Source organism: Magallana gigas, chromosome 9, assembly GCF_963853765.1.
Source record: "Magallana gigas chromosome 9, xbMagGiga1.1, whole genome shotgun sequence".
Classification (NCBI taxonomy): Eukaryota; Metazoa; Mollusca; class Bivalvia; order Ostreida; family Ostreidae; genus Magallana; species Magallana gigas.
In genome coordinates, this window is record NC_088861.1 from 30,097,181 (window position 1) to 30,111,755 (window position 14,575).

The 14,575-nt window shown below is 34.8% G+C and overlaps 2 protein-coding genes across 3 annotated transcripts; both read left to right on the plus strand.

The window, feature by feature from the left end:
* Positions 1 to 1,032: 1,032 nt before the first annotated feature.
* Positions 1,033 to 4,202, plus strand: LOC117691403 (uncharacterized). Of its 2 annotated transcripts, none has more exons than XM_034477470.2 (2): positions 1,033 to 1,266; positions 1,406 to 4,202. In XM_034477470.2, exon 2 carries the CDS (start codon positions 1,433 to 1,435, stop codon positions 3,401 to 3,403), a length of 1,971 nt encoding a protein of 656 aa, XP_034333361.2. In that variant the 5' UTR covers positions 1,033 to 1,266; positions 1,406 to 1,432; the 3' UTR covers positions 3,404 to 4,202. The 2 variants fall into 2 exon arrangements, with proteins under 2 accessions (XP_034333361.2, XP_034333360.2); XM_034477469.2 differs by having other exon boundaries at positions 1,035 to 1,266; positions 1,384 to 4,201.
* Positions 4,203 to 6,125: 1,923 nt separating this feature from the next.
* LOC117691397 (tripartite motif-containing protein 2-like) lies at positions 6,126 to 8,665 on the plus strand. Its single transcript, XM_034477462.2, has 2 exons — positions 6,126 to 6,214; positions 6,475 to 8,665. Exon 2 carries the CDS (start codon positions 6,507 to 6,509, stop codon positions 8,214 to 8,216), a length of 1,710 nt encoding a protein of 569 aa, XP_034333353.2. The 5' UTR covers positions 6,126 to 6,214; positions 6,475 to 6,506; the 3' UTR covers positions 8,217 to 8,665.
* The last annotated feature ends 5,910 nt before the right edge of the window (positions 8,666 to 14,575 follow it).

Consider the following 14,575-nt stretch of genomic DNA (forward strand, 5'->3'; position numbering starts at 1 on the left):
ATACAAAACGATAAATCAAATCGGTTTGAATTTATTCGGTCTTTAGTTTTTAATAAGTTACAGTAAATTTTATTTGATATTAAGTACTTTTTTACATAGACATATTCAACGATTTTTAAAATCTGAAATATTTCTGATCCCAAATTTCAAAGCAAATGTCCGTTGTGCCACTAACTGATTATAACTTAATAGAACTGCGATACTTTAATTTAAAATATATATTCTAAAGAAAACTATTGACTGAATGTTTATTACCCGATAATACATTCATATAATGGAAAAACAATCAGGATTTTTTTTCTAAATCATCTATAGGATAATCGATATAATAAGAACACAGGGGGTTTGTGAGACATGATTTTTTTTAAGGAAAACCTTTATTAGTAGCTCGATATGGGTCTATACACAGTTCATAGATGTAATCAAATGGATTCATTGGGGTACCGTTTAGGTAAATGAAGTACAGTGAGGATCACTTAGGATTAAAAGAAACACCATGTTCACTATGTTTCAACAATCTTCTTTATAGAAAACTTTGGAAAATATCTTTAGCAAAGTAAATTTTGTATTGAGATAAAATTTGTATTAAAAAATATCCAACCCAAGTTTTTTACAATTTCTGACCTCATTGCTCCGAAAAGTTGTAAATGTTTTATTTTCAACATTATTAGTCTAAGTCACGGGGTTTTAGACCGGGAATGTGTTTTACTGACCTCTGTCAGTAAAACCATTAGATCTACTCTAAAATTTAAGACATGGTCTCTTTAGCCATAAACCATTGTTTAGTAAAGACATATTACAAAATATCTCAAATTTTAATTTTAAACATTTTCCATATCTTTGTACAGAGCTCTCCATCTAAAGGAGATTATTTCAGTCTAAAAATGACCACGACCAGTCCATCGAGCCGTCTTAAAGCGAATACACCAATTATATTGTATGGTAGATTACCTTTGAAATGATGAATAATGAACTGTGGTGGTTTTTTTTTCGTTTAAAAGTAATTTTAAACCGGGTTCAAAATTCTTTGTTACACAGCATATAGATAAGGCTTTTATTTTCAAAATAGTTTAATTCAATTGTACATTGTACGATAATAGAACTTAAGTATCCGCTCCTTAAAAGCCGGATCTCTGTGTAGTACGAATGAATACAGATTCTTTGTAACTCTAAAATTAAATACACGCACTTACCCAGGGTTTTTCCAGGACTAAAAATAACACACAAAAATCCCCCAGCAATGGACGGAAACAGAGCAGCTCAAAAGTAAGTTTGTTCATTAGAATTTACGTTTAAATTCATTATTTTTTAACAGTTCATAAGAATTTTATTTTGCGACGATGAAATAGACAGAATCAAACTAATATATGTAACTTTTTTCAGTGGTATGTTTCTTCGAATTCAGAATATCTCTGAGGCAGTATATGCGGGAATGTGTCTCAAGATAGGAACCCCACAACAAGTGGCATTCAGGAGAGAAATAGAGGACATAATAGAAATATTAGATAACAACGTAGTGTTTGATAAACATTCCACTGTGATGCTAAGTGGAAGTGAAAGAGAAGGATTTAGATTAAGTGGATCAGACGTAGACCACATGCACTGGCCCATCAACCACCGAGTGGTCTGGGACTTCTCTCAGTGTCGGTTTTACAACACACAAGAACACGCGTTGATTCTCTGTGACAATTCTGAGAGTCCGCCAGGATTCACTTTACTCTGGTTACCATTAGAAAAAGCTAACGATTTAGTGATGTCAGCGTGTGTATTGATGAATGGATGTTTCTATGTATCAAGTTCAAAGTACAGAGAGGCCATGTGCTCTTTTATTATAACTGGTTCTACCATCCATGGGCCATGTAGCAGTGGAAGACGTGATAATGGATTTGAATACGATCATGCCCATTGCTTTGCTAGTGATTTCTGGCCTCCTTCTGCCTACTCGTGGATAGACAGATGCCATTCATGGCCCCCATCTAATGTTGTAAACGACATCATTAGCAATGGATGTCACGTTGTAGCAATTGGACACAAAATAGGAAATCATACTGACAACGAATGGAGAATTTCTTTCTCTCGAGCAGAATACAAACTGGTGTACTCAATGAATCACACACAATTCTTAACGTATGGATTACTGAAATTGTTCTTAAAAGAGATAATTAACACTGGATTAAGAGATGAAGAGAAAATACTGTGTTCCTATTTCATGAAAACTGCTGTTTTCTGGGCAATCCAACAAAATGCCACACTTCATTGGCATCCAGATAATCTTGTGGCCGGTTTCTGGGTCTGCTTTAAACTTCTTCTTAAATGGGTGTACGAGGGTGTGTGTCCCAATTTTTTCATTCCAGAAAACAACATGTTTCTTAGCAGCATCTATGGTGAAGCACAAACAACATTATTCATGCGTTTATATACATTTTATGAGAAAGGCATTGCAATATTACTATATAGTCCCTCTATCATGTCCAACATCATTGATGTTCTTTGTAATCCTAGACTCTCAATTTGTACTGATGAACACTCTCTGATCTCTCAAGTTGAATTTGATAAAGATTACTTTGGTGAGATGGTTCGAAATGATACAATAGGCAAACCAGACATACAGAGATGTAAACAGTACCTACATACGGTAGAGCAGTTGATAAATGTACCACTGACAGAGTATCAGATTGTCGTATTACAGAAACTAACAGCCACCATTTTTCGGTATACTGCTATATTACACAACATGTACATTGACACAGGTTTCAATAAGCAGTTTTATATTGTAGATAAAATAGCCTGTCGGTTGCTGAAATTAGCAACAAAGTTTGGGTTTGTGTCTGACATGTTATACATTGCAATGTATTATCACAACACATTTAGGTACATGGAAGCTTTATCTGTTATAGATATTACAAAGGCCAAGTTAGCACAACCATATTTGATGTATGGGAGTCATGTAGACCAAGAGATGTATAATGAAGCTGTAAGAGGACAATTCTTGTCTACGAAAATGAAAGAAGCTGTTGCACAGAATATCACACTTGACAATGCAGTATTTTATATTAATGACTTAATACCAGAACAGCAGACTAGTAGACTGCAAGGTCGTAATTTTTTGTTTATTCCACCTTTCGTTCTGTTATACATGCTAGATTTCTTGTGCTCGAGAAATGTGGACACAATGAGAGCACAGGGTGCTTTAGATGATCTACATGCCTTAGTGCATCACGATCAGGGAGAATTGATACCGGTTTCACTCAGAGACATCTCCTGGGAGATCTTGGGGATCTGTCAACAGATCACAGGGAACCTCCATGCTGCCCTGTACTCATACCAACATTCACTCATACAACATCCATGTCATAAAATACAAACAGCTACTAGACAGAGAATTCAGAATCTTCATTTATGAAACTAGTAGCAAGCACATATGAAACTCTGATATGTCAAATTTTGACATTGTAGGTTTGTTCTGTTATTATTTTGATAACATTATTTTAAAAGTACGCCAGTGATAATGTGTGTGGAAGTGGGGAGGGTGGGGGATTATGGCATTGACATTGTAAAGTGGGTTCGTTTTTTGTTTTTGTGTTGTTGTTTTGTTTTTGGGGGGTTTTTTTGGATAGTGTATTTTGTGTACAGCGGAATGGTCATTTCCTGCACTTTAATTATTAAGAGGAGGTAGACACCGCCAATTGGTGCATTTTTCTACTAATTTTGAAGTTGATTTGTAGTCTTTTGATTGTTTCAAAGTCAATAAAAGATTAACACAATATACAAAATAAATGTCTCAATTCTGATTACATGATAGAGCCTAGTTTATTATAGTTTTAAAGGGAATGTGTCAGTAAATTTTGCATTTCATGGATTTTTGAGAGTTTGCACCTTTTACCTATCGTTCATATCAGGATCACTCATCAATTAAATACATGTAATTTGAAACATTATAGAAGATAAGTGTTTTCTTCTGTTATTATTTTACAGTCATGTACAATAAACAGATGACCCAAAATCGATGTCTCATTTAAATAAAAAAATATTGTATAGTTGGTCCCTTATCTCAGCAAACCTTTCGGTACCTGAAGGATTAGAGAAATTCTATTTTATGAGCCTGTGGCTCAAGAAAGCACTATATAGCATTACTTTTCCGAGTTCAGTGAGTCAAAACATTCAAGCACTCGATTCAGAAATCTTAACACAGGAATATACTGTGTACACCATACTATAGAAAGGTATCATCAGGCTAATTACATAGAATATCCATATGTATCTCATTCTTCACATCCTTAAAGGTTTTATTGGATGTGGGGCCATTCTAATACATATCGCCTTTAGGGTCTGCGGGGGTATCATATAGCATATTCAAAGCGTGGTCACAAATAAGCTATACAAAATGATATATGAATGAAGAAAGATAATTTTGTCTCAACTCAAATAAAAGTTCATTAAATATCATATACCTAGTAGCACAAATATGAATGCAATATTTTTCAACAGTCAAGCACTTTAGTAACAAAATCATTATAATTGACTGGCAAATCCTTATGGCAGAACAGAAAGAATGTTTTGGTAGAATTTTTTCGAAGTCCAGTAGCATTGTCTGTAATATCCTTTATCAATGCCTCGGATGCAAAAGCTATTGAAGCTGTACTTCCTCAAAATGAAGAAGCAGTATACACAGTTCAATCTATCCAAGATGATGATACCACACTCTCGAGCTAGAGTACATGTAGTCACATTATTCGACGCTTTATATGAAATAAACAGATCAGAACATTTATTTCAAAGACACATAATTCCTTCTTCTAGAATAAAAAATTGTCACAGTAAGGTAATGAAGCTCCAGTTTTGGTTGTATTTGAAAAATACAGGCACGTAGCATCAGGGGGAGGGGCCAGTCCCCCCCCCCCCCCCAATCCTCCCCATATTTTTGCGCAGCAAAGATTTTTCTTTAATCTACATACAAAAAAATTGAATTAACATGCAGCCCCCTACTTTTATGGAACCATGTAAAAAAATTGAAAATAAGGAAATGACCAGTGAAATGAAATTGAAGTTAAAGGTATATTCCCCCCCCCCCCCCCCCCCCCACGCATTAGGATTTTCGGGATTTTGGAAAGTAACCTTTAACCTATTTCTTTTTTTTCTTTTTTCTTTTTTTGGATGAGTCTGCCCCCCCCCCCCTTTCAAAAACGATGCTACGTGCCTGAAATATACCTTTTCATAACAAACACACATATAATCAAAGTTCAATGCACAAATGATCCTTGTAGCAGTAGTTATAACGCTCACAGCGCCACCAATTTCAACGTTAACATTTTCAGAGCCTAGTTTTTCTAAGATAAATAGTCTTTTAAAAAGTGCAAAACTACAGATACATCCCATATTATTTTTACATTTAGGTCCTGCTAAATTCAATTGTAATTAGTAACAAAAATGTATCATTAGTCTAAAATATCTGAAATAAAAGCAATGTTTGCATAAGCATTACTTTTTTGAATTAATAACAGAAAAAGAACAGTTCGATTTACTAAATGCTCCAAATACTAGTATAGAACATTTAGTTGAAACAGATTCTTGGAATAAACTCTCCTTTCACGACAACAATTAATCCTTGACTTCCTTTTTATGACCAATTCTTCAATTTATTAAAAGAAGGATGTAAATATAAACAATAAAATACTTTTTGTGATTCATGCGGGTTATAAAAGTAGCGAGGGTTATGTACTTTTTTTCTGCAATGTCGCTACCTTCATACCCCGCAAGAATCACAAAAGAAAACATATTATTGTTTAATTATAGTTTTAAGCGACACTAATATAAACTGTGTTTTTCATTCACCACTGTTACTAGTATACTATACATGTACTATGTTTAGTCAAACAAACGCACAAAGTATGTGAAAACTTATCGTAATGTGAGAGGCGGGCGAATAAGTAATCAAGTGTCAGTGTAAAGAAAAGAAAAAAAATAAATGCTGTGTTTGTGATACAATATTTTAATAATATGAAAGTAAAATATTTGTATTCAGTATCATTTTTCATACCTAAGTGGTTTAAAACATGATAATATGTATTTAAATAAAAGGCAAAATTTGATTGACTACATCTACCCCCACCGAGGTGCCCCCAAAACCTACATGATTATAAATAAACCACGTGATCTTGCCAGGTTACTAGACCAGGAAGAAAACATATTGGAGCTACCATGTTGATTCGCGAAGGTCTGTAGTTAATTTATTAGAAATTGCACGAGTGTCCATTATACAATAGGCTAAAATATTTTTATAACACTTATCGCAAAATCAACTAATGGGATTTTTTCAGTAGACATGAAAATGGGGTCAATGTGCAAAATATTTAAATTAAGTTGGTCAATCAAATAAGTAAACAAGTAATAGTTCATGTGCACTTGCAAAAATATTTACGAGAGTAAAAAATCTTCATTTGTTATGAAACAATCATTTATGACATTTTCTTTCAGAATTCTCCTAAAATACTTCAAGACTTCCGACCATGTTGCCCCGCAGTTGGGCCCAAGATGTGTTACGGTGTCATCTCTGTGAGACCCCGGGCCCCCCTATGTACTGTGACATTTGTCACATACAACTATGTAAAGCCTGTGTGGGGGAACACCTCTCTGATGAATCAACAGAACACAAAGTAGTGCCATTTAAAAAGCGAGGACTTAATCCGAAATGTTCAAAACATTCAACACAATTATGTGAACTTTATTGTGAACACTGTGACATTCCTATTTGTTTGGAGTGCGTCTCCTCTCGTGAACATCTAGGACATGAACAAATGAACATTCGGAAATTACTTGATGCAAAGAAAGAAGCTTTACATAGAGATTTACACGAATTAGAAAATTCAATTTATCCGAAATGCCAAAAGATTGCATCCATCATACCGGTTCAGAAAGCTGATCTCAGTCAAAATTCCAAGAAATTAACAGTAGATATTAATAATCATGGAGAAGAATTACACAGAGAAATAGACAGTGCTATCAAGAAAATGAAATCTGATGTAGAAAAAATGGAATCCAAAAACTTTATTGTCCTTGATAAGCAGGAAAATGGGGTCAAACGCATTATTTCTGAAATCGAACAGAGTATTGCTGATCTGAACAAGTTACTGAACTCCAATGATGTCAGCCTTGTTTCTGCCTACAAATCAAGGAATGCTGAATTCAGACGATTGCCTCCTAAACTCTCAGTTTCCTTACCAAGATTCACCCCTCAGAAGATTAACAAAGAGCAAATTTATCAGCAGATTGGTTCTCTGTCAGCCGTATCTATCATAACAGAAGAACATGGCTACACAATGGATTCTCCTGGTGCAGAGTCCTCTCCCCCGGACACACCTTTCATTGATGTACCACGGATAATCATGGATTTCAACACAGAGTATGGAGGATCTAATAGATTAGGCAGTGTGTATGAAGGATATAAGAATGCTTTATGGTGTGTTTCCTGTCTGAGTGATAATGAAGTGTGGACGAGTGGTGCGGACAACATGATGAGACTCTACAACCTCCACGGTGAAATATTAAAGTCAATCCAAACCAAGTCATTGAACATGCCAGGTGACATAGCCGTGACACAGAGTGGTGAACTAGTTTATACTGATGCCTATGATAGAACTGTGAACATAGTAAAGAATACACAGATACAGACAGTGATCAGATTACAAGAGTGGAGATCTTTGAATGTCTGTATTACCTCCTCTGGTGACCTCCTGGTTGTCATGGACAATGTTGTTGAAAAAAAAGCAAAAGTTGTGCGTTACTCTGATTACAAAGAGAAACAAATAATTCAGTACAATAACAAAAGGCAACCTCTTTATTCATTTGATAGATTTGATTTTGCTAAATACATCAGTGAGAATAAGAACCTAGATATATGCGTATCTGACTGTGAAGCCGGTGCAGTAGTGGTTGTCAATCAGGCCGGAAAACTCCGGTTTACCTACACCGGTCCTCTCTCTACTACCAAGGAATCATTTCATCCAACCGGCATCACTACAGACAGCCAGGGTTTGATCCTGACATCAGACATAAACAACCACCGTATCCACATCCTGGATCAGGACGGACAGTTCCTCCGCTACATTGACAACTGTCATTTACAGAATCCATCGGGTTTATGTGTGGACACCAAAGACAACCTCTTTGTGGCTGAGAGTAACACTGGCAAAGTGAAGAAAATCCAATATTACAAGTAAACAAATTGTGGACACTGAACCCTATCCTTCTAGATCCGCGATCTATATTATACCAGTTAGAAATTACATTGAATGGCCCAGTTTATAAATATCGTCATGTTATTCTTGCATATGATTCACATCTTTAAGATGCTTTATGTATTACCATATGCTGCATACTCTTAGTCATGTACTAGTATATATAGGCCTATATTTTTTTTCATATAAACATACTGTTAATGTATAATAAATGTATAAATAAAATAACAATTATTGTATCACACATTCTATAGATCTATATTTTACTTTACTATCATTTTTCCTTCATGCAATAATTGTAATTACACTGTAAAATGATTTTTTTTACAACCTTGTTAATAAAGACATCTCAGCTCGGGTACATCAATAATTTCATATTTATTTGGTATTTGTAATTATTTCATGGATATTGATCTGTTTAAATGCACGTTTAATATATAAAAAAAGAGTATATTACAGATGATTCTCTTTATGCGTCTTTTATAGTAGTCAGGTTCCCGAGACCCCTCTGTTTTTATTATTCAATAATAAAAACAGAGGGGTCTCGGGAACCTGACTACTTATAGTTCTCTTAAAATATTTGAAATTATTACATAGAAAATTGCATGTAAATGAGATTAATAGCTGCCTCTAAGAATACCATTTCTGCAGTTTCAAAATTTGAGCTCATAATTTGAACCATGCCATAAAAATGGAAAAGGATAACAATGTGCGTAAAACCAAATTGAATGTACTGTAACACTGTGACAAGTTTGCCGTTAACATGTGTTACCTGATAAATGTTTGTTTCAATTTCTGTATACAGACTGTTTATGTATCAAAGATGATTGTTTGATAATTGCTGTCTGCAACCGATGTGCATGTATTCGTATATCTTATTCGCTGATTTAAGAAAATAGTAGCAAAAAATATGCATTCAGATCAATACATGATTACTTATAATGCAGTAACTGGTTGTCAGAAGTTTATTATTATAAAAAATGCTTTAATTACAAATCAATCAGAGGTTTATTGAATAATTTTTACTTCGAAGAAGAATGCATAGTTACATATTTGATAATATTCACCCTACAGTGCACAACAAAGATTTTTCTTAAATTTACGTACAAAAAATTAGGATTATGATTTCAGGATTTTGGAGGAAAGTTACCTTTGCCCTTTTTTATGGTAACTACGGGTTTGCATGTGTTCAAGTCTGTCAGCGTAAAGTCCGAGTATTGGGTCTCTGGAGCGAGAGAATGATGATTGGTTCGTTTTCGTATGATCAAATAGTGAAACACTGCAGATCTAGAGAACTATCATAATTATGGGTTTACATCGGATGACCTGAGATAGTCAACTTTTATCTTTTAACTGTCTCATATTTATATGATTTTCATTTTGTTTAATCATACAAACCCCGCTTAGCTTGGGGCCCTTTTACTAAACATTGTACATCATTTGAATTTATTTGACAGTACATTATATAATCAATTCGTAGCGTCTTCCCACAAATAATAAATGAAAAATAAAATTTGGTGTTTTGCCTATTTTAAAATAGTGTATCACAAAGACACTAAAAAATGTAAATATTGGCACAAACATTGCTCATACAATATCTTAAATGTGATTCCTTGTCGGAACAGCCAACGCTTGCCTGGTAAAGTGTTCAGTTGTTTTGTTTTGTTTGTTTGTTTGCATGGGTTTTTTTTTGTTGGAGGAGGGGGGGGGGGGGTGCGTGCTGCTAATTTTGATTAATTTTATAAATCCGTTAATTCGCGGTGTTAAAAATGAGACACGTAAACTTTTTCAGTATAATGAACGTACATACATTTGAATTTCTCGAATTTCTTTTGATTTTAAAGTTCAAATCTTAGTTGTGTCATCGATATCCTCACATTGCATCTTTTCAACTGTTTTTAAATTGATAATCTCGAGAATAAAAGCATCAAAGGATCAAAGAAAATTAGGAGAAAGTAAACACTTTTTTTTCAGATTGATGCCCTCCATGTTAGTTCGAAATATTTGCCGTTTTCCTGGCTTTTTAACAATTTTTAAATGCCGTTTTTCTGGCATTTTGAATAACAAAATCATTTTTTTAAAAGTCAGGAAGAAGTCAGATATTTTGGACTACATGTACCTACATGCATGTTTCCATAAGTTTTCGGAATCTGAATATTGCAAAATCTTTGTTAATTAAACCATTAAATTCCGTCATTGGTCTAATGAACCTACTGTAAACATCATCTTGTTTTGCCCTCCTCTTAGATTTCTCTATATACCAATAGCTTGACTTTAGATCTAACTAACTGAAAGAAGTACTCGCTGAGATTTATGATAAACTCCATCTAACGTATTCATGGTCTAGTATGCCCTCATCAGTTCTGGGTAAAGTGAAGTCGTCCGTGTAAATTGTTTTGTATATGTTATTCAACTTGCGTAAGTCGGTGTAAAACCTAAAATATCCATACATATTTTTCAACAGTCAAGCACTTTAGTAAAAAAAATCATTATTATTGACTGGCAAATCATTATGGCAGAACAGAAAGAATGTTTTGGTGGAATTTTTTCGAAGTCCAGTAGCATTGTCTGTAATATCCTTTATCAATGCCTCGGATACAAAAGCTATTGAAGCTGTATTTCCTCAAAATGAAGAAGAAGTATACACAGTTGAATATATCCAAGATGATGATACCACACTCTAGAGCTAGAGCACATGTAGTCACATTATTACACGCTTTATATGAAATAAACAGATCAGAACATTTATTTCAATGACACATAATTCCTTCTTCTAAAATAAAAAATTGTCACAGAAAGGTAATGGAGCTCCAGTTTTGGTTGCATTTGAAAAATACAAGCACGTAGCATCAGGGGAGGGGCCACCCCCCCCCCTCCACATTTTTGCGCAGCGAGGATTTTTCTTAAATCTACATACAAAAAATTGAATTAACATGCAGTCCCCCCTACTTTTATGGAACCATGTAAAAAATTAAAATTAGGAAATAACCAGTGAAATGAAATTGAAGTTAAAGGTATATATACCCCCCACCGGATTAGGATGTTTTTGATTTTGGAAAGTAACCTATTTCTTTTTTCTTTTTCTTTTTTCGTGTCAAGATTTTTTGGATGAGTCTGCCCCTCCCCCCTTTTAAAAACGATCCTACGTGCCTGAAATATACCTTTTCATAACAAACACACAGATAATCAAAGTTCAATGCAGAAATGATCTAGACCCTTGTAGCAGTAGTTAATATAACGCTCACAGCGCCACCAATTTCAACGTTAACATTTTCAGAGCCTAGTTTTTCTAAGATAAATAGTCTTTTAAAAGGTGCAAAACTATAGATACATCCCATATTAATTTACATTTAACTAGGTCCTGCTGAATTCAATTGTATTTGGTAATAAAAATTTATCATTAATCTAAAATACCTGAAATAAAAGCAATGTTTGCATAAGCAATACTTTTTTGAATTAATAACAGAAAAAGAACAGTTCGATTCACTAAATCCTCTAAATACTAGTATAGAACATTTAGTTGAAACGGATTCTTGGAATAAACTCTCCTTTCACGACAACAATTAATCCCTGACTTCCTTTTTATGATCAATTCTTCAATTTATTAAAAGAAGGATGTAAATATAAACAATAAAATATATTATACTATACATGTACTATGTTTCGTCAAACAAACGCACAAAGTATGTGAAAACTTATCGTAATGTGAGAGGCGGGCGAATAGGTAATCAAGTGTCAGTGTAAAGAAAAGAAAGAAAATAAATGCTGTGTTTGTGATACAATATTTTAATAATATGAAAGTAAAATATTTGTATTCAGTATCGTTTTTCATACCTTAGTGGTTTAAAACATGATAATATGTATTTAAATAAAAGGCAAAATTTAATTAACTACCTCTACCCCCACCGAGGTGCCCCAAGGACCTACATGATTAGAAATTAACCACGTGATCTTGCCAGGTTACTAGACCAGGAAGAAAAATTATTGGAATTACCATGTTGAATCGCGAAGGTTTGTATTAGAAATTGCACTGGTGTCCATGATACAATAGTCCAAAATAATTTTATAACATTTATCGCAAAATCAACTAATGGGATTTTTTTCAGTAGACATGAAAATGGGGTCAATGTGCAAAATATTTAAATTAAGTTGGTCAATCAAATAAGTAAACACGTAATAGTTCATGTGCACTTGCAAAAATATTTACGAGAGTAAAAAATCTTCATTTGTTATGAAACAATCATTTATGACATTTTCTTTCAGAATTCTCCTAAAATACTTCAAGACTTCCGACCATGTTGCCCCGCAGTTGGGCCCAAGATGTGTTACGGTGTCATCTCTGTGAGACCCCGGGCCCCCCTATGTACTGTGACATTTGTCACATACATCTATGTAAAGCCTGTGTGGGGGAACACCTCTCTGATGAATCAACAGAACACAAAGTAGTCCCATTTAAAAAGCGAGGACTTAATCCGAAATGTTCAAAACATTCAACACAATTATGTGAACTTTATTGTGAACACTGTGACATTCCTATTTGTTTGGAGTGCGTCTCCTCTCGTGAACATCTAGGACATGAACAAATGAACATTCGGAAATTACTTGATGCAAAGAAAGAAGCTTTACATAGAGATTTACACGAATTAGAAAATTCAATTTATCCGAAATGCCAAAAGATTGCATCCATCATACCGGTTCAGAAAGCTGATCTCAGTCAAAATTCCAAGAAATTAACAGTAGATATTAATAATCATGGAGAAGAATTACACAGAGAAATAGACAGTGCTATCAAGAAAATGAAATCTGATGTAGAAAAAATGGAATCCAAAAACTTCATTGTCCTTGATAAGCAGGAAAATGAGGTCAAACGCATTATTTCTGAAATCGAACAGAGTATTGCTGATCTGAACAAGTTACTGAACTCCAATGATGTCAGCCTTGTTTCTGCCTACAAATCAAGGAATGCTGAATTCAGACGATTGCCTCCTAAACTCTCAGTTTCCTTACCAAGATTCACCCCACAGAAGATTAACGAAGAGCAAATTTATCAGCAGATTGGTTCTCTGTCAGCCGTATCTATCATAACAGAAGAACATGGCTACACAATAGATTCTTCCGGTGCTGAGTCCTCTCCCCAGGACAGATTGCTCATTGATGTACCACGGATCATCACAGACATAAACACAGAGTATGGACAATATAATAACTTATACGGTGTGTCCTGTCTGAGTGATGATGAAGTATGGACGAGTGGTAGGGACAACATGATGAGACTCTACAACCTCCACAGTAAACTAGTGAAGTCAATCCAAACCAAGTCATGGAACATGCCAGGCATGATAGCAGTGGCATAGAGTGGTGAACTAGTTTATACTGATCTCAATGATAGAACTGTTAATATAGTGAAGAATGCAGAGATACAGACAGTGATCAGACTACGGGGGTGGAGACCTCTCTGTGTCTGCAGTACCTCCTCTGGTGACCTCCTGGTTGTCATGGACAAAGATAATGAGAACCAAGCAAAAGTCGTGCGTTACTCTGGATTCACAGAGTAACAAACAATTCAATATAATAACAATGGGAAACCTCTTTATTCATCAGATAGAGGGAATTACGCTACAAAAATTATTGAGAACAAGAACCTAGATATCGGTGTAGCTGACATTCATGCCAATGCAGTAGTAGTGGTCAATCAGGCAGGCAAACTCCGGTTTACGTACACCGGTCATCCCTCTTCTACCAAAAAACTTTATCTTCCAGGCGGGATCACTACAGACAGCCAGGGTCGCATCCTGACAGCAGACTATAACAACCATTGTATCCACATCCTGGATCAGGACGGACAGTTCCTCCGCTACATTGACAACTGTTATTTACAGTATCCATCCGGTTTATGTGTGGACACAGAAGACAACCTGGTCGTGGCTGAACAGCAAACTGGCAAAGTGAAGAAAATCCAATATTACATTTAAACAATTTGGAACGTTTTTCTATATCAGTTTAATTGTCAACAACATAAGTGTCCTTATAATATATGATATATGTCAACGCATTTTCCATCACATGCATGCATACATCCAATCGTGTCATTAATCTAAAACATGCATTTAATGGTTTTTATGTAGCAGGTGAACAGGTAGATAGGGCTGACGAAGCCAATGCCGCGAATCGAGAAAAAATCCTTTTTTGTAAAATTATATATAGTGGTTAGTTGTAAAACATCTGAAGATGAGCGCCTATGTTTTACTCAGACTTTGTGTATTTTAGTCATGTAGGAGGGTTTTTTTTCATTTTATACTGAGAAAGTTTTAGTCGATGATCGGCGTGACCAAGAGATAGTC